General features: G+C 58.6%; 2 protein-coding genes across 13 annotated transcripts in view; one reads left to right on the top strand and one right to left on the bottom strand.

The window, feature by feature from the left end:
- ANKRD11 (ankyrin repeat domain containing 11) overlaps nt 1-2,699 on the bottom strand; it is a 179,036-nt gene extending 176,337 nt beyond the window's left edge. For 7 of the 10 annotated variants that reach the window (XM_059150717.1, XM_059150707.1, XM_059150711.1 and 4 more), the window contains exon 1: nt 2,370-2,699. The gene's annotated coding sequence lies outside the window, so the exon portion shown is untranslated. The remainder of the gene's footprint in view (nt 1-2,369) is intronic. The other 3 variants (XM_059150718.1, XM_059150714.1, XM_059150715.1) reach the window with 1 other exon arrangement.
- A 12,159-nt stretch (nt 2,700-14,858) lies between these two features.
- Nucleotides 14,859-18,784, top strand: part of SPG7 (SPG7 matrix AAA peptidase subunit, paraplegin) — a 28,865-nt gene continuing 24,939 nt past the window's right edge. For all 3 annotated transcript variants that reach the window (XM_059150728.1, XM_059150725.1, XM_059150727.1), the window contains exons 1-3: nt 14,859-15,074; nt 16,142-16,244; nt 17,432-17,521. In XM_059150728.1, coding sequence (XP_059006711.1) covers nt 14,889-15,074; nt 16,142-16,244; nt 17,432-17,521 — 379 coding nt within the window. In that variant the 5' untranslated portion in view covers nt 14,859-14,888. The remainder of the gene's footprint in view (nt 15,075-16,141; nt 16,245-17,431; nt 17,522-18,784) is intronic.

The raw sequence follows: 18,784 nt of genomic DNA, 5'->3' as shown, positions 1-18,784 counted from the left end.
CAAATGCTCGGAACTCAAGGCTGTGGGGCACCTCTCAACACAAACTTCTGGTAAATTTTATGGTTTTTTTCCCACAGTTTAAAAAAAAAAAAAAAACTTTAAAACCTGTGAAAGTTTCACATTTGGATCAAATTTAGCAATATTTTGGGGCAGCTTTTTAACTAACTCAAGAGGCCGGCACAAAACCCAAGAACAGTCCTAGTTACTTGGTCTTTGTTTCCTCCCACCCCATTCAGGAGGTGCGGCCTGTCCAAGGAGATCCTGCTCCCCAGCACAAAACAACAGCAAGAGAGGACAACAGCTGAATGGAGGGTGCGGGGAGGAAGCACCAAAATAGGGATCCAACTCAAGGATCGCAATCCGAGTTGAGCAAGATGTTTTCCCTTTTTCTTTTTTTAACTTCAGTTTCAAAAGTAATATCACAGTACTTGTGCAATCAGTCTCAAAAGACACAAAACACAGCAAGCCTTCCAGGACAGCAACATTTAGTAGGAGAAATCAAGGTCCCAAAGGCATCAAATCAACAGTCTCAGGGTCTCTGATTTGGAACTATTCAAGTTATGCCATTGACTGGGTCTGCACACACCAAAAATAGCCACCGTGTCAATGGCGCTTTTTCCACCAGCAAGATCACGTTACACCGTTTATGCTGAATGCCTCTCATCAATCCCCCACACGACCAAAATATTCTAAGTTTTGCGATTCCACAACTGTGCACCCTTTTCACTCTCGGTTGAAAGGGAACGTTAAGGACACTGCTCAGATCACTTTAAAAACTCTCACCTTACAAAAAAGACTGAAATTTGACTTTTCTACTGGGAAATGTGCAAAACCAGTCTTTTCTCGCAAAGGCACGTAAAACTCCCCATAACCCGTAGAAATCGCGAAGCCCACGCGTGCAGCAGACAAAGTGGTTTCCCAATTCAGCCCCCCTCGGGCCAGCTCAACCTTCCAAAGCCTCTTCCAAAACTCCCGGGAAGCTGGGGCGCGAGCCGGGCTCTGCGGAGGAACCGCAGGCAGAAGACCTCGCCGGGGCCCCGGGCAGGAGCAGACCTCCAGCAGGACCGAGCCTCCCCCGGCCGCACGCCGCGAACCCGCAGACCGAGCAGCACGACCGCTCTCGGAGGGGCCGGCTCCCCGCGGCGCGGCCGGCCCCACGCGCACGCACGCGCTCGCACACCCGCTCGCACACTCGATCGCACACACTCGCACACACTCGCACACCCGCCCGCACACACGATCGCACACACTCGCACACCCGCCCGCACACACTCGCACACTCGATCGCACACACTCGCACACCCGCTCGCACACTCGATCGCACACACTCGCACACCCGCCCGCACACACTCGCACACCCGCTCGCACACACTCGCACACCCGCTCGCACACACTCGCACACTCGCTCGCACACCCGCCCGCACACACACGCTCGCACACCCGATCGCACCCGCTCACACACTCGATCGCACACACTCGCACACCCGCCCGCACACACTCGCACACCCGCTCGCACACACTCGCACACCCGCCCGCCGGCGGATGATGAAACGCGGAACGGAAATTAACATTTCGGGCCGCGTCTCACATTGTTCTGCCGCCGACGGCCGCCGCCGCCTTCCGCCCGCCCGCCCCCCCCCGCCCGCCTACCGCCCCGCGAGACGACACCCCCGCGCCGCGGCCCCGCATTCCTGCCCCCCGGCCGGCCTACGCGCGCCCCCGGCGCCCCCATTCTGCCTCCGCGACTCCCTCCGCCCGCCCCCTCCGGCTCGCAGCCCGCAGCCGCCGCTCCCGGTCCCGAAGAGCGGTAATAATAGGGGCGCCGGGAATAACCACCACAACCGACTCCGCGGCGGCTCCCTCCCTCGGGTCAGAGGTCGGCGCGCCCGCTCCCCGGCCGCCGGGGCCCCGCCCGGCCCTCGCGGCGGCCCCGGGCCCCCCAACTCCCGCAGGCCCGCCCGCAACCCCTCGCGGCGGCCCCGGAGCCCCCCGGAGCCCCCCGCCGGCCCCTCACCGAGGCCGAGGGGGCCAGGCAGGCCCAGCCGGAGCCCCCGAGCCCCTCACGGCCGTCCGGGCCGCGACGCCCACCCGGGGCCCCCGTCCGTCCCTCCACGGCCGCCCGGGCCCCGAGGCCCACCCGCAGCCCCCCCGCAGCCCCGCGCCCCCCCCTCGGGCCCCCCGGAGCCCCCCCAGGCCCCCCAGGCCCCCGCGTCGGCCGCTCACGGCTGTCCGGGCCCCCCGCAGCCCCAGGTCGGCCCCTGCGGCGCCCGGGCCCCCGTCGCGCCGCTCCGCCCGGAGGGGAGGCCTGCAGGCCGCGCGGCGGCCCCCGCGCCCGCCCGACCCCCGCCCCGGCCCGCGGCGGCTCTCACCGGCTCCCGGCGGCGCGGCTCTGCGGGCTCAGCGGCGGCGCGCGGGCGCGGCCATGCAGCCCCGGCCCGGCTCCCGGCCCGAGCGGGAAGGCGGCGGCGGCGGTGGCGGCGGGCTCCGAGCGCCGGCGAAGCGGCGAGGCCGGCGGCAGGCGAGCCCGCCCCTCGGGCGCGGCCAGGCTCGGGCGGCGCCGCGGCGGCGCGGGCGCTCACTGAGGGGACGTCGGGCCGCGCGCTCGGCGGCGGCGCCTCCCCGCCTGGGGCCCTCGCTCCATCGCGCTCCGGCTCGGCGGCCTCTGGCTCCGGGACCCGGCGGCGGCTGCGGCGGGCGCCGGCCGCATGAGACGCCGCCGCCCATTGGCCCGCCGTATCCGCCTCCGCCATTGGCCCGCTGCGGCCGGGCACAGGGCTGCGCACGTCACGGCGCCGGGGAGGAAGTGCGCCGGCGGGGGCGAAGGGGCGGCGGCGAGAGGGACGGCTGCGGTTACAGGCCTGGGGCGGAACCAGAAGGACGTCCCGGGACGGATTGGTCAAGGTCGTGCGTCCGGGCGCACGGCGCTGGAGGGTAGCGAGCAGCCGGATTGGCTGCTTGCGTCGCGGAGGGGGCGGGCCTCTCGCCCCCAGACGTGACGATTGGTCGCTGCAGATCCCGGAAGCGACGAGGGAGACGCTCGGAAGCCGGGGTCTGGGGTCCCCCGGGCTGGAGGGCGAGGGGGCGGCCATAGCGGCTCCTCCCTCGTCGGCCGGTCCCCCGCCGGGGTGGGCCGGGCCCGCGGCGGGCAGCCCTCCCGCGCGGCGCTGACCCGAGGGACCCCGGAGCCCCGCTGCGCCTGCGCGCGAGGGAGGACTCGGCGCTCCGCGTGCGGGTCCCTGGCGGTGCGGTCCCGGCCCGGTGCCGGCGGAGGTGCGCAGCCGGCGGGGCGCGCGGCGGGCGCGGGTCGAGGACGTGCGGGGGCGGGCGCGCTGCGGGCGTCCCCAGCCGCGTGCGGGGAAGGCCGGGCCCGGCCGCCAAGCGCGCGACGGCTCTCCCGGGGGCTCCCCGCGCGCCGCTGCGGAGGCTGCGGGCGGCCGCCGGGTCGCCGCCAGCCACGGACGACTGTGGTGCGGCGACGGGGAAGACGGCCGTGAGCGCTCGCCTGCGCCCCCGCTGTCCTCCTGGACGTGGTGGACGCGGTTCCCCGCACGCGGGCCGGGCGGAGGGGACGCGGGCGCGGCGCGGGGCTCGTCCCAGGACCCGGAGATCGCGACCGGCGCGGGCGGCGGAGGCCTACCCTACGGCCCCCCGGGCGCCCCATTCCTAGGAAGGGTTTTCAAGATTTTATTTATTTGACGAGATCAGGGGGGGGGGGGCAGGCTCCGCGCCGAGCAGAGAGCCCGGCGCGGGGCTCGGTCCAGGACCCCGAGATCCTGACCTGAGCCACCCAGGCGCCCCCCACTACTAGGAAATGTGAAAGGACACCCTGGCTGCTTCGCAGCTGCTCTTCGACAGCCCCGGGCAAAGGGGCGACCTAACGGACGTGCTTAAGGCGGAGAGAGCAGCGTTCAGTACATCTTGAAGGCTTTGCAGCGCCCGCTGTGTTTCAGCGCCGTCCGAAGGCCTGTGCTAGGGACAGCGGGGGAGACTCAGATACGATGACCTTTGAGGAGAACCAGAGTAAAGTAGCAAGGCATGGTTTGGGGAAGAGAACCCCAGACGGGGGAAGAAGGTGCCCCACCAGCAGAGAACGAAGTCCAAGCAAAGAAGATGAAGGAGGTGGCTGGCCAAGGGTCCCACTTGGAGTCGGGATTTCACCCTGAGGGCAAAGGTCAGCCTCGGTACGGTTGCAGGGCCGCATCGGGCAGGAGCTGACCTTCCGTTCTAGGATCTCTCTGGAGATGGCCAGAGCACAGACCAGGGGCTGTGGGGTAGCAATGCCATGCAGACTCGTGAGACCGTTGGATCTGGGATGTGTTTTGAAGATGGAATCGGCAAGATTCTGCGGGCTGTAAGAGAAACAAAGGCCCCGGATGAAGTCAACACTGGCTTGCAGGACTCTGGTAGAGGTTTGGGCTGAGAAGCTGGGAGTTTAGTTTCCTACGGTTAAGTGCTGGATACTTGGGCCTCCATGTGGATGACAGGCCGATGGGGGAGAGGGGACAACAGCAGAAAGCTAAGAGGTGGCTGGGGGCTGGCGAGGCCTCAAAGGCACATGATAAATTCATCCTGCCAGCGGCACCTGCCAGTACAGGGCTTTAATCAGACTCAGGAGCAGAGTTTTGTTTTGTTTTTGGTTTGGTTTGGTTTTTAAGATTGCATGGATCTGGGACAGCTGAATGCTTCTCCTTCTGCCTGCAGAGCTCCCTGCTTGTGCTTTCTCTCTGTCTTCTAATAGAAGATTTTAGGGGCACCTGGGTGGCTCAGTGGGTTAAAGCCTCTGCCTTCAGCTCGAGTCATGATCCCAGGGTCCTGGGATTGAGCCCTGCATCGGGCTCTCTGCTTCCTGCTCTGTCTCTCCTCACCTACTTGTGATGCCTATCGGTCAAATGAATAAATAAAATCCTTTAAAAAATTAAAAAATAAAAATAATAGAAGACTTTATGTGTTTATTTGAGAGAGAGAGCGAGCACAGGAGCAGGGGCGGGGAGAGGGGAGCAGATTCTCCGCTGAGCAGGGGGTCCTGCGCCGGGCTTGATCCTAGGACCCTGATCATGACCTGAGCCGAAGGCAGATGCCCCACCGATGGAGACCCCCAAGTGCCCCCAAAATCCTGTTTTGACAACATGAGGGAGAGCCCATGATAGGCCTGGTGGAGAGCGGCTGCAGTAGCTGCAGAGGAGAGACAGGAAGAGGGCTGGGGTGGTGGTGAAGACGGCGGAGTGGGAGAGCTAGGGCAGGCGGCGAGCAGCATCTGGGAACCTGGGGGCCCTGAAGGGGGGTGCCAGACGGCTCACCGTGCCACACCTTACAGGAGACTAGAAATTTTTATGGGACGTTCCAAGAGAAGCAATATGGCAAACACATGGCCGAAGAAAACAGCTCAGGTCTACCAGTGCCTCATCCTGATCCCCACGTGGTAGTTCTCCAGGGCTTTCCGGGGAAGCCTGTTTTCCTTAAGGCAGTTGCCTAGACCCACTGGGAGTTTCTGATTCAGGAAACCAAGTTCCTGCCCAAAGCAGTTATGTTGCAGTATGTCTGTGTTCCCCCAGAACCAAGAGGAGCTAATTGTTGATGAAGCAAGCCGTTTGTGGCTGCAGAGAACAGTCCCGGCTGCTGCTGGTGCCCTCCCAGACGCTCCATGTGTGCCACTTTGTTTTGCTCCTAAGCCGAGATCTTCCAAGGCACTCTCCATGCTCCCCTGGACACCCCCCGCCACTGCTGTGGCCTGAGAGAGTGGTGGGACATGAGTGGGAGGTCACTGCTGAGAGGGAGGTGGCTCAGCCACCTTGCTTGCCTTTTACTTCCTTTTCTCTACAAGTGGCAGAAGTGGCCAGAGCAGGCCCTCATTCAGACACCTTCCTTCTGTTACCCCGTGACCATGGGGTAAGAACCGCCTCCGGGTTTGGGCCAAGCCAGCCCTCCCTCAGCCCTGTGGTCAACCCCAGGTCACCAGCATCCTTCGCATTAGAATTTGGAACCCAAGCTGGCTTCACAATAGGTTATTACACGTGTGGCTGTCCGGTAACCGGAGCTCTGTAAGGCTTTGCCCTTCTAACCCTCAAGGGGAGGAGGGATTGGTGTAAAGCGTATAATCCTGGGACCCCTCACCCCAGCACCACTGAAACCACCCCATAATTTTCAAACTCTGTACAGTACTGTACAGTACTTTTTCTGGAGCCTACCAGGTTGTTTTGTTTTGTTTCTTAAAAATTTTATCTATTTTTTTAATAAATCATGCGTGCACTCATGCGAGTGGGAGGAGGGGCAGGGGGAGAGAACCCCTGAGTGCAGGGCCCACCTGGGCAGATCCCACCACCCATGGTTCATGCCCTGGGCAGAAACCAAGAGTCCCTCGCTCACCCAGCTGAGCCACCCAGGCACCCCTAGCCTATCAGTTCTACGTAATTTTAAAATCTAAATATATGAACTATTCTTTTTTTCAATCAATTTCTCAAAAATCCAGCTAGGAGGGTTGAGAGTAAAAAAATAGTCTTCCGAGGACTTCTTCCCTAGTGAGGGTGTCATAATATTGCATAATGTGTTTTATGTAATGAATGTCAGCTTGCGGAAAGCACAGAGCCGACTCAGCTGTGTTCTCAACAGATGCTGGGGTGCCTGCCGGTGCCGGACGCTGTCACAGCAGGGGCACAACACGACTCTCGCACACGCTCCTGGCCCAGACCAGGCGGAAAAGCCATCCTGCAGTTGTGTAGCCGGCCTGACAGTCAAGAAGCTTCGGTGGGTGGCCATGGTCTGACCGTGAGAGATACCCGTCTGCAGTCCCTCCCCTGGGTTTGGGAAGGAGTCACAGATTTACCGCCACAGAGGCTCTGCCCTCCGCAGTCTCCGTCAAGGAGCCACTGGGGTTACAGCCGAGCTCTCCTAGGACAGCAGGCTTCTGGCCCAGGCTGGCCCTGGGAATACCCAGAGTGCTTATTACCCAGGACGGTCGATTCAGGACCTTTCAAATGCTGAATCCTGTGAAGATTGAATAACGAATTCCCCAAATTGTCCCCAGAGACTTCAAGATGACTTTTTTTTTTTTTTTTTTAGATTTTATTTATTTATTTATTTGTTTGACACAGAGAGAGAGAGAGACAGTGAGAGAGGAACACAAGCAGGGGGGGTGGGAGAGGGGGAAGCAGCCTTCCCGCTGAGCAGGGAGTCAGATGTGGGGCTGGAGCCCAATGTGGGGCTGGAGCCTGATGCGGGGCTTGATCCCAGGACCCTGAGACCATGACCTGAGCTGAAGCAGACAATTAACGCCTGAACCACCCAGGCGCCCCAGACTGCAAGACATCAAGCCAAAGAGAAGCCCACAGGAATAATCTCAAATCTGATCTGAATTCCCATTTTTTTTAAGTGTGGTGTTTTTTGGTGGTTGTTGTTTTGTTTAAGTAATTTCTACACCCAAGGTGGGGCTCAAACTTACAACCCCAACATCAAGAGTCACACGCTCTTCCACATGAGCCAGCCGGGTGCCCTTATGTTCCCTTTTTAGATTAATATAACTCACATAGCTTTTTTCTTTTTTAAGATTTATTTATTTATTTCAAAAAGAGGGAGTATACCAGCAGGAGGAGGGACAGAGAGAAAAAGAGAATCTGGAAGCAGACTCCCTGCTGAGTTGGGAGCCTTATGCCCTCGGGGCTCAATCCCAGCACCCAGAATCACAACCTGAGTCCAAATCAAAACCAAGAGCCGGATGCTTAACCGACTGAGCCACCCAGGTGACCCAAACTCACATATCTTTGACACTATGACAGTGTCATATCTAGTGACACTAGAATTGCCATGATTGAGACCATGGTTTCACCAAGTGTAGTCCAGGAACCCCAGGGTTCCCCAAGACCCTTTGTGGGGGTCAGCAAAGGTCTGACAGTTTGGAGGCTACAACTGCAGGCTGTTGACAAAGGTAACTGTTCTCAGGAGGGTGACACAGGGCCCTGAGGGCTGGAAGGTTGAGTTAGATGTCCTTAGACTGGTTGAAAGGTGTTCGACCAGTTAGCAAGGGAGAGAGAAGTGGTCCTGTTTTTTAGGACTGCACAGAGTGTGGGGAAGTGGTGGAAGCAGTGGCCCGACACACACGTGCACCAGGCCTGAGCAGCGTGGGAGCTCACGGATGGCTGCCGGAGCGGGCCATTTACGCACCTGCCTGGTTGCAAAGCAGAGACCTTTGGAGATGGGTTTGCTGTGGGGGATGCCCTGGCCCAGGTCCAGGCCGCAGGAACCCCAAGATCCCCCGATGTTAGTGACTCAGCACTTTCCTGGAGTGGGCAGGCTGGGAATGTGCACTCCGGCTCCCTGCCTCGTCACCTCCAGGCAGAAACCGTGTTTTCTGGGCACACAAACCTTTCAGAACACGGTTATGCAGTACTGGGGACAGAACAGAGATGTTCAGTATTATGGGAATTAGTAAATTGCTTAGCTCTCCAACTTTAAGAGGTATTCAGAAAACAAAAGGATAGATGTCATCTAAGTTAAATAAACCCGGCTGCTCCCGGGTTTCTTAATGTTGCGAGTCACCTTCCAGTGACCTTGGGCAGAGCACCCACATGGTCCAGAGATGCTGGCTTCCCATGCGTACATCCCCCAGACCTCCCAGACTAACACTTCAGTCCCTCTCCTCTGCCCAGAGATGGATTGTAAACATCGTCTATGGGTTCTGTTTCATTTTGTTTACTCTGTTTATGAAACTGTAACCTCATGTCTGAGTGCCTTAGGGCCCAAGTCACAAATAAACTGTCAAACAAAATAAACACAAAACAGCAGGGCAGAGATGTGGTCAAACCCAAACTGCATGCTTGGATTTCAGGCCAGGATTAGGCCAAAGCCCCCTTCTCTCTCCAGATAATCTCCCACTCAGCTGATCAGCTCAGAGGCCTCCTCCAGCCAGGGCTGGCCGTGACTTCCAGCAACACAGGACCCTCTGCGGGAAACAGCTAAGTGCACCCCAGGGAGGTCCTGGCGCCTGGCCTCAACCTGTTGGTTAGTGTCTGTGTATCGAGTGCATTGTCGCGGGGGAGGGGGTGCTTAAGGGAGCTCTAGCTAAAACCCTTTGTAGAAGCGGTCACCTAGTCCTCTGTCAAATCAACCTGTCAATTACAGTGAGAAGGACCAGCTGCCGAAACTGTTCCTCTCACACCTGCTCCTGGCCGGGCCTGTCCCGGTCTCAGCCCTCATCTGACCGGGGGCAGTCATGTGTTGCCCATCCCGGGATCAGCCGGCCACCAAGGTACACCTGAAGCCACCCGAGGCTGCCCTGTGCCTCTGGGTAACCAGCTCCCTCAGCCGGTCCCACCAAGCCCAGCCCTCCCTCAGGCTGTTGCGGGGCCAGCCCTCCCCCCGCCCTCCCCTGCCTCACCTCTAGCAGAAACGATGCATAGAACACAGTCTTTTTTTTTTTTTTAAAGATTTATTTATTTATTTGACAGAGATTACAAGTAGGCAGAGAGGCAGGCAGAGAGAGAGGAGGAAGCAGGCTCCCCGCTGAGCAGAGAGCCCGATGCGGGACTCGATCCCAGGACCCTGGGACCGTGACCTGAGCGGAAGGCAGCAGCTCAACCCCTGAGCTACCCAGGCGCCCCCCCAACTAGTCCTTTTACCTTTCCTCCCTCTTTCCATCATCTTTACTTTGGGACCAGTAACAGCTCTGGGGGGCTTCCCGTATCCTTCTGAATCTCTCCTCCTTTCTTTGGACCTCTTGTTGTCCTTTCTCTCTTTGTTCTGCATTAAAACACCCAGGAATGAGCTAGCAGTCTCTCAGAACAGGGAGCTGAAGTTCTGAGTGAACGAATGCAAGGTGTTCTTTAGCAGGCTGGCAGGAAACGCAGAGATGTCTGGGAACGTTGCTTGCCACTGTGTCTCATTCCTATTCCGCTGTGGCTGTCCAAATTCAAGGCGGTTCACACAGTTTCTGCAGAGGTACATCCACCATTGATTTGCTGAAAGCCCATAATAGCCATAGACCTCTAGCATCTGGGCCCAGCCGGCTGCTGAATACTCAGTGCCTTCACCGAAGGGCGCAGAGGAATTTGTGGGGACAGCATGCCCCATCCAACCCCAAGAAATGGACCTGCTCTGCTGATGATGGCTGCCTGTGGGTTACAGAGCAGAGACCCAGAGTGGAGATGGTAGGTCTGATCACTGTCCAGACCCGAAGTGAGCAAGCAGCGGTTTCTGTGGGCTCCGCCGCACGTTCAGCTGGAAGTTGTCTGCCGGACAGTACACAAAAAGTGAGCGCCTTCCACCTTCACACGTCTTATCATTCACCTAACAAGGAACCCCTGAGGCCAGGGAGATAGCAAGCTAGTAACTTCCAGGAAGAGGCTATAAACTGTAACATCCAGACAGGGTCCCTCTTTTCTGGTAGCTGAACCCAGGCAAGGCTTCTGGATCCACACTGAGGGGTTAAGGAGGGACTCCAGAGCTCTGGCCTGTGACAACTCCCCGGTAGCTACTGAACCTGGACAGGCAAACCCCAGCTTGGCCCACCTGTGGTCAGCAGCCTCCGAGGAGACCCGTGATGCCCCCTGCCCCCGGGACAGTGCCCCCACACTTGGGCTCCCTGCCAAAGGGGGCCATGTCATGTGAGCAGCCCCACGGAGATGCCCCGTGGTGAGGAGCTGAGGCCTTCTGCCAACAGCCAGGCCAAGGCACTAGCTTGGAAACCCAGCCTCCAGCACCTCTAGCACCAGGAGAGCTTCAGACGGCTGCTGCCCTGGCCATCGACCCGACCGCACCCTTGTGGAAGACTGAACCTGAGCCACCTGGTCAACCACACCTGACTTCCCGATCTTCAGAAAACTGTGTGACACAAGGAACGTTGTTTTTTTTTTTTTTTAAAGATTTTATTTTATTTTTTTTTTGACAGAGAGAGATCACAAGTAGGCAGAGAGGCAGGCAGAGAGAGAGAGGAGGAAGCAGGCTTATCCACGGAGCAGAGAGCCCGATGCGGGGCTCGATCCCAGGACCCTGGGATCATGACCTGGGCTGAAGGCAGAGGCTTTAACCCACTGAGCCACCCAGGTGCCCCAGCAACGTTGTTTTAACTTGCCAAGTGTTTGGGTCTTTGTGCCATATCAACCGGTAGTGCACACGGTCAACAGAACAGATTAGATGAATAACCTGGTGTGCTCTCCAGAGCTCTGGGAGTTAATGGAGGAGCGTTCAGGTGGAGAGGAAGCAACCCCGCACTTTTGGGGTGCCCCCCGGACATCAGTCCAAAATCTCACACCCGGCGGTCTCGAGAAACAGAGGTTACAGAGAGTCACACACACAGCTCTGTAGGTCATCTGCTAGTAGAAATGGACTTTTCATCCTTTCAAGAGCAAAATCTATGACTACCAAATCCTATGCATATGACTAAAGCCCAGCTAATCAGCAAAGAAGAAACCATTGCTGGAGGAAGGTCTCTAGTTCAGAAACAAAATTTACCAAAACTCAAAGAAATGACTTTATTCTGACGTTCTACAAGGGGGAGTATCTTACAGAAGACACCCTCACATCAGCCATATGACGTTGTGGAACAAGCCATTCCAGGCTCTGTGCCCTAGCCTCTGGATGAGCTGAGCAGCAGTTACGGTGACCAACCACCCAAGGGCCTCAGAGGCCAGGCTAAGTGTGGAAGCAGCCGTGCTCCGAGAAAGAAAGAAGTTCAAAAGTTCAGTTGCTACCTTGGGAAGAAGCAAATAATTATTAATTACATTAGTAGGAAGCCTAAATATGAAAACCAAAATGGCCCAAAAGGTTAACTCCTATCTCAAATCCACAGAGAAGAACTTAGCAGGAGCAGCGTGCCTACACCAGAACTCGAGTGCCCAGGCCCCCCAGGAGCCAAGGAGCAGGGAGTTCCCGCGGTGGGAGCGGGCGGCTGTCCTCTCCGCAGCCACACACCTGCTGTCAGGATGTGAATGCAGACAGACCCAGGACGTGCCAGACTCACACCTGGAATTCACACGGGGGTTGCCTCAGGGGTCTAAGGAGAGCCACGCTGAGCCGTCCAGGTTCAGAGGGCCAGGGAAGGACATAGCTGTCAGTGGTGTTAGGAAGTACAGAAAGAGCAAAGCTAGCCTGTGAGGGAAAGCCTGAGAGCCCAGGAAGCTCCAGTGAGCCCGCTTTCTGAGGCTTCATCTTTCCAGGGTCCAGGGCATGAGCACCTGGAGGCTTAAACGAGAGCCCCAGTGCCCAGGCAGGACTGAAGCCTGTGGGCGCAGAGTCACCTGGGGTCGTGGACACAGCCAGCCTCCGGAGCAGCTGTTGATGTGCGTTTGAATCAACACATCCACACTGTGTTCTCCGTCTCCTTCGCCTCCACACCCCAGGGATACACTCCTGCGTATGAGAGACTTCCTGTCATGGGTTGTTTTCCTGTACTTCGGCTGCATTTTATCCTTTCGACAACCCCGTGGGAAACCCAGGGCTGCTATTAGCTTCACTTTGCAGATAATTATTATCCCCATTTTAATGATGTGAAAATTGAGGCTTGGAGAAGGCAGCCACTTGCTCAAGGTCATAGGCTGAGGACAGAAGCCAGTGTTGTTCTGCAGGAGGCTGGCCTCTTGCCGTGCCCCCGCACTGCTTCCCACGGAGTGGCCAGGAGAAGTGGGACCACGGTAACAACTTCACATCAGGCAGTGTCTGTCAGAGTGTACCTTACCCTCCTCCCGAACACCTTCAAATTTCTTGGAGGCTTTGAGTCACAAACCCCCAGCCTGATTAGGGAGCAGGGGTGAGGGTGGGGCTCGGTCACTTCCCATCAGGGCACACTGCACAAGCCTCGCTAAGGTACGAGAAAGCACTGTCTCAGGAGTTGCAGTCCCGGGACTGGTCCGGGCAGAGCGGGCGCAGGACCCAGCCCGCCGGAGGCAGTAAGTGGGTGGGGCAGCTGGTGGGGGTGCGCGGAGAGGAAGGCCTGGTGGTGGAAGGTGGTGAGGCCAGGAGAGGCAGAGGGCAGTGAGCTCAGCTGCGTGAAGGGTGGGCAGCCCCTCACACAGCCCTGGGCCCGGGGGGCTGCTCTCCGAGAGCCCTGCGGAAGCACCCACCATCGGGAACTCCAGGGGAAGGATGTCCCCATACCCTCTTGTGTAGGAGGCCTACACAAGCCACACTACTGTTCTCACACCTACGGAGGAATGCTGGGGAGTGCAGGCCCAGAAACCAGTCAGACCAGCTCTGGGACTCTGTGGTGTCCCTTCTCGGCAGCCAACTCAGACCGGTTCATTTTTGACTGTTTCCTCATCTGTAAAACAGTGGACCAGAGTTGAGAACAGAAGTGTCTAGGGTCGCCTGGAGGCTCAGTGGGTTAAGCCTCTGCCTTTGGCTCAGGTCATGATCCCGGGGTCCTGGGACCGAGCTGTGCACAGGGCTCCGTGCTTGGCGGGGAGCCTGCTCACCGCCCCCACTTATGACTTATGATCTCTGTCTGTCGAATCAATAAAATCTTAAAAAAAAAAGGAAGAGTATCTGATATGGGGACACGGGGGGGGGGGCTCAGTCTGCTCACGGTGGGCCTTCCTTCGGCCCCCGTCTGATCTCAGGGTCCTGGGACCCAGCCTGTCAGTCTCCCCGCCCCCCCCCCCAATAGAATCTTGGAACAAAGAGAGTGTCTGGAATGGACTGGGCGCCAGTTAACATTCTCTCTTGCGGGGGAGGGGGGAAGGGTGCCTGGGGGGGGGCTCAGGTCATGATTTTGGGGTCCTGGGGTCAGTCCCAGGACGTCCTCCCTGCTCTGCAGGAAGCCTGCTTCTCCCTCCCCCTCTGGCCCTCCCCCTGCTCGTGCTCTAATAAATGAACAAATTCTTTTTTTTTTAAGATTTTATTTATTTATTGGACAGACAGAGATCACAAGTAGGCAGAGAGAGGAGGAAGCAGGCTCCCCGCCGAGCAGAGCCCGATGCGGGGCTCGACCCCAGGACCCCGGGATCATGACCCGAGCCGAAGGCAGCGGCTCAGCCCTCCGAGCCACCAGGCGCCCGGATAAGCAGATTCGGGGAAACAGAGCAAACGGACGCGCTGCAGGACGGCGTGGGAGGCGCACGTCGGCGTTCGTCTCCGGACGGGAAGCTCCGCAGTCAGTGGCCTCCAAGCGGCCGCTCCGGCGCCGGGAGCAGAGGCGGCCGGGGCAGGGACTGCTGCGGGCAGGGACGGACCGTCTCCGGGCCCCGCTCCGACGACCCGCGCCGGGACGACTTCGAACGCCGCCGCGCCCCGGCAGAGAGGAGACCCCGCAGGCCGAGGGTTCGCCTCCCTCCGCGGAACCGCGAACCCAGCGCAAGGCCCTACAGCCCGGAGACGGGGTCCCGCGCGGGGGTCGCGGTCCGAGGCCGGGTCGCGCGTGGGGGTCGGGGTCCCGGGTGGGGGTCGGGGTCCGCGGCCGGGTCCCAGGTCCGAAGTCGGGGTCCGAGGGCCGCTCTCTGGGCGCGGTTCCCTCGGGCTCCCTCGCTTCGCCCCGTAACCCCGGGACCCGGCGGTCCCCCCCCAGCAGCGGCGCCCGGGGACGGCGTGGCCGCGGCGCGGAGTCCCGACACCCTACCTCCCGGGCTGGACTCGCGGCGCTCCGCACCCGGCGGCACCTAAGTCACCGCTAGGGAACGCCAGGGCGGCCGGGGGCGCCGCGGGGCGCGGGGAAACCGCCCGAACAGCCGCCACCGCGCAGGCGCCGCTCCGGGGCTCGCCCACCGCGCAGGCGCCGCTCCGGGGCTCGCCCACCGCGCAGGCGCCGCTCCGGGACTCGCCCACCGCGCAGGCGCCGCTGCGGGGCTCGCCCACCGCGCAGGCGCCGCTCCGGGGCTCGCCCACCGCGCAGGCGCCGCTCCGGGGCTCGCCCACCGCGCAGGCGCCGCTGCGGGGCTCGCCCACCGCGCAGGCGCCGCTCCGGGGCCAACATGGCGGCCGCGCTGCTGCTGCTGCCGCGAGCCCTCTGCCCGGGTCGGGCAGCGGGGTCGGCGCCACTGCGGGGCCGCTGCTTGCGCTGGAGCCTGGGCCTCGCCGCCGGGGCCGGGAGGAGGTGCTGGCACTTCGTCCACAGGCCTCCGACCCGACTCGTGGGGGCCCGAGGCCACGCCAAGCAGGTACCTGCCGACGCCGGGCCGGGCTCACGCCTTCCAGCCCCTGACCTCCGGCCGGAACCCCCCGCCCCCCAGCTCCGATTCCGCCCCGATTCCGCCCCTGACCCCCGGCCCCCAGCTGGGACCGAACCCGAACGAGAGCGGCGCCTGCGGGTGCGGGGAGGCCGCCCGCAGCCCGGAAGAGACTCCGCACCGGCCCGGCCTGCCTCTCCCCAGCCCTTGGGTGTGTTGGTACTTTCCGCCTGTTGCTCGTTGTCCTGGCGTCTGAAAATCGAATCCAGGCGTCCCTGGCCCAGTCGGTGCAGACTCCGACTGGACCCTCGGGTGGGGAGTTCGAGCCCCACCCACGTGGCTGTGGACAGTACTTGGAAATAAAATCTTAAAAAACACTTATTTTAAGGGGCGCTTGGGTGGCTCAGGTCATGCTCCCGGAGGCCCTCGACCCGTGGGGTCTGCTTCTCCCTCTCCCTCTGCTCCGCTAATTCTAGAGAGCGAGGGAGAAGCCGACCCGTGTCCGAGCAGGGAGCCAGAGGCAGGGCTCCATCCCAGGACCCCGGGATCAAGACCCCAGCCCAAGGCAGATGCTTCAGTGACTGAGTCACCCAGGGGCTCCCTCCCCAAAAAGTTTTAAAAACTGAGCCCAGTGAGAGTGTCACGGAGAACTGTTTCATAGTTGGCTCAGGTGGGTCCGAGCTCATGAGGAGGACTTCACATGGCCCTTGGCTGTTGGTCCCAAGGGGCTGACAGTTTTGTGTGAGCAAAGCACTGTGCCTGTACCTGACCTGCGTCTTGCCGCTTCAGGTGTCATGGACCTGCCTTAACCGAGCACTCTCCTGAAGGTGGGCTCCGGGCTCTGCTCAGGTCAGCTGTTGAGGCAGAAAACACAGACCCCCTGTCCTGCTGCCGTTTTGGCTGGTGATTCCCTCCAGTTCTCTCTTAGGAGCTCAACTCTCATTTTAGGTCCTAATTTGTTATTGTTGTTCTGTTTTACCATAACTCAAGGACCAGTTTGAATTATAATTCTGCTGTAGATTACAGCCCATCCTTTGGATTTTTTTGTTTCTTTTCAGACTTTGCAGCTGCACCAGCTAACCCCAGCCTTCGGAGGGTGCAGTGGATTGTTGTTGGAACAGCATCTCCTCCAGAATCCAGTCAGACTCTGGAGACTCTTAGGTGTGTACCTTCTGAAACAGGTGACCGGTGCATGCTGTGACAGTTGTAAATGAGTCAGTGGAGCAGCTGGTTTGACGCTGACAGAGAGAGGAAATCACTCAGGGGACTTTGGCTTCTGTTTCTCGGGAGCCCTGAGATGCTGTGAAGTGCAGTCAGACAGACTGACCAAGGTCTGAACGGCCGAGTGCACTTATCTGAGTCGCCTCCCCACTCTTAAAAAATTCTGCTGTATGGCAGGGATTGGGCTTCCAAGCTCTTCCGAATTCTCCAGCCAGCTGCACCAACGCCCGGTCAGATCTTCGGAGTGACTCTATGTCTTACACCCAGAAGGGAACTACAAACAGCCACAAGTAATTTTAACAATAGTTTTTTCATTTAGTGAGACACATGACATCTTCAAGAGAGATCTTAGGTCCAAGGATTTAGGACCTTTAGGGTTGACAAGGTTGATCTTATACACCCCCCCCTCCCACCCCCCCAGTATATCCAGTTGGAATGGTGAAAAGTGAAATCCCCCAACTCCTAAAGGACGTTCCACGGCTTGGTGCCCACATGTGGTCAGCCACATGCTTGCCTCCTATGTTTGTCTCCCCACTTAAGAGTATGCCTGTGCCCAGGGCACACAGCTCACTCTCTAGACCGCCTGGTCCTGTGTCCAGGGACCATCAAGGAGTCCCATTTCTGGTTCTCTTAACCTTGTGAGGAAAGGTACAGCTGTCACAGTTGGTGAGACTCTCCGTCCTCTCCTCGTAAACATCAGTTCAGTTAGACAGTGGGCCAGACTGAGCCTCTCGTGGGAGGAGTGTTGTGTCTTGGTGATGGTGGCCACTGGGTTGCTGTTGACGCCTCTGTCGAGCCTCTGTGTTGCTCATTTATTTAAATTTGTTTTGAGTGAATGTGGTTATTGAAGGGTTGTTGCCCAGCAAACTCACGAGGCTTCCCCAGGATACATTCATGAGGAAGTTTTATCCCTTCACATTGCTAATTTAAATTGCAGAGACACTCTGTAAGTTCGAATGATTATTCTCCGAGTAGCAGCTGCTGACTGAGGAGGACCCTCTCCTTCCGAATCTTATGCCCGTAGGCTTCAGGTGGCTGCTGTTCAGGTTCCTGATGAAGGTGCTCTTGCCTTGAGTGCCCCCTGTAGGGGCAGAGACCTCGTTAAACATGTCTCCTGTCCCTTGTAGGTGCCACTCGCTATTTTAACACCTCCACGCCAAAGCAGAAGAGTAAGGTCAAGGATAGATCTAAGGGGAGGACCCCTGAAGACGATGAAGGTACATCTGTCTGACTTTCTTAAATAATGGCTACCTTAGTTGTCATCCGATGTGTGTTCTGGTCTCAGCAACAGGAAACCCGCTTAAAAGTGGGGTGAGTCCAGGGGCGGGCCGTGGCTCAGTGGGTTGAGCATCCAGCTCTTGGTTACAGCTCAGGTCATGGTCTCAGGGTCGTGAGCTCAAACCCCACACTCAGCGGGGAGTCTGCTTGAGATTCTCTCTTCCTCTGGGACCCCACTCTCTCAAAATAAGTAAGTCTAAAAAAAAAAGGAAGGTTAATGACAAATGTCGGGTGCACCCAGGCCCCCGGGTCTCCCTGACTCTGAGCACACGTACCCCGGTCTTGAATGTGGTTACTGGACCTTTTCCTGCTTGTCCATTAGAGGTGTTTCCGTCAGCACCTGTGTCCCCTGTTCTTTCCAGACATCAGGCAGGCAGAATTACTGTCCTCTGTGCGGAAAGGGTGAGTCTCCATCTGCCTTGAACTCAAGTGTTGTGGGGTGGGGAGGAAGGCAGCGGGACACCTTGGTTGGACCCTACACATGTTCCAGATGACGTGGAAGACCTGAGAAGCAGCCCCCAGAAGAGAGGCTGGTTCTGTGATGGCCTTGAGGAAGTGGGAGGACATCACTGAACCATGTGAGTGACCCCTGTGTACCCCAGCTCGCAGCAGCCTACCTTGCAAATCTGGAGTCTCCTTCCCTGTAGAATTAGGACTCTGGGCAAAGGGGTGAGGGAATAAAAGGTCAGTTTAAACTGAGTGGGCTCTAAGGTAAAAGCCGGCAGCTGGCGCTCCCAGCAGCGGAAAGGGTTAGCCCGTGGCGACGGCTGATGTGCGCTCAGCACTGTACTGAGTGACTCATTTGTCTTCCCCATTACTTCTCGCCTCGTAACGACCCCATTATTGTCCCCCGTCTGTGCGGAGTCTCCAAAGGACACACAGGGAGAGAAATGATTGTCTTGTCAAGGAACTTCTTTGTACTTAGGTGCATACTTCGTACTTTTGTTTGGTGTACTTGTTTGATTTTAAGATTTTTATTTATTTATTTGACAGAGAGGGAGAGAGAGAGCGCGCGCAGCAGGGGGAGAGGGAGACACTGGTTCCCCACTGAGCTGGGACCCCGATGTGGTGCTCGATCCCATATGACCCGAGCCGAAGGCAGATGCTCAACCAACTGAGCCACCCAGGCGCCCTGCTTATTCATTTTTATTCATTTACTATTTGTTAATTTATTTAAGAGAGAGAGACAGAGCATGAGCCAG

The sequence above is a fragment of the Mustela lutreola genome, chromosome 16 (assembly GCF_030435805.1).
Source record: "Mustela lutreola isolate mMusLut2 chromosome 16, mMusLut2.pri, whole genome shotgun sequence".
Taxonomy (NCBI): domain Eukaryota; kingdom Metazoa; phylum Chordata; class Mammalia; order Carnivora; family Mustelidae; genus Mustela; species Mustela lutreola.
The sequence above is the reverse complement of the archived record's forward strand: the minus strand, read 5'-3'. Positions and strand labels throughout refer to the sequence as shown.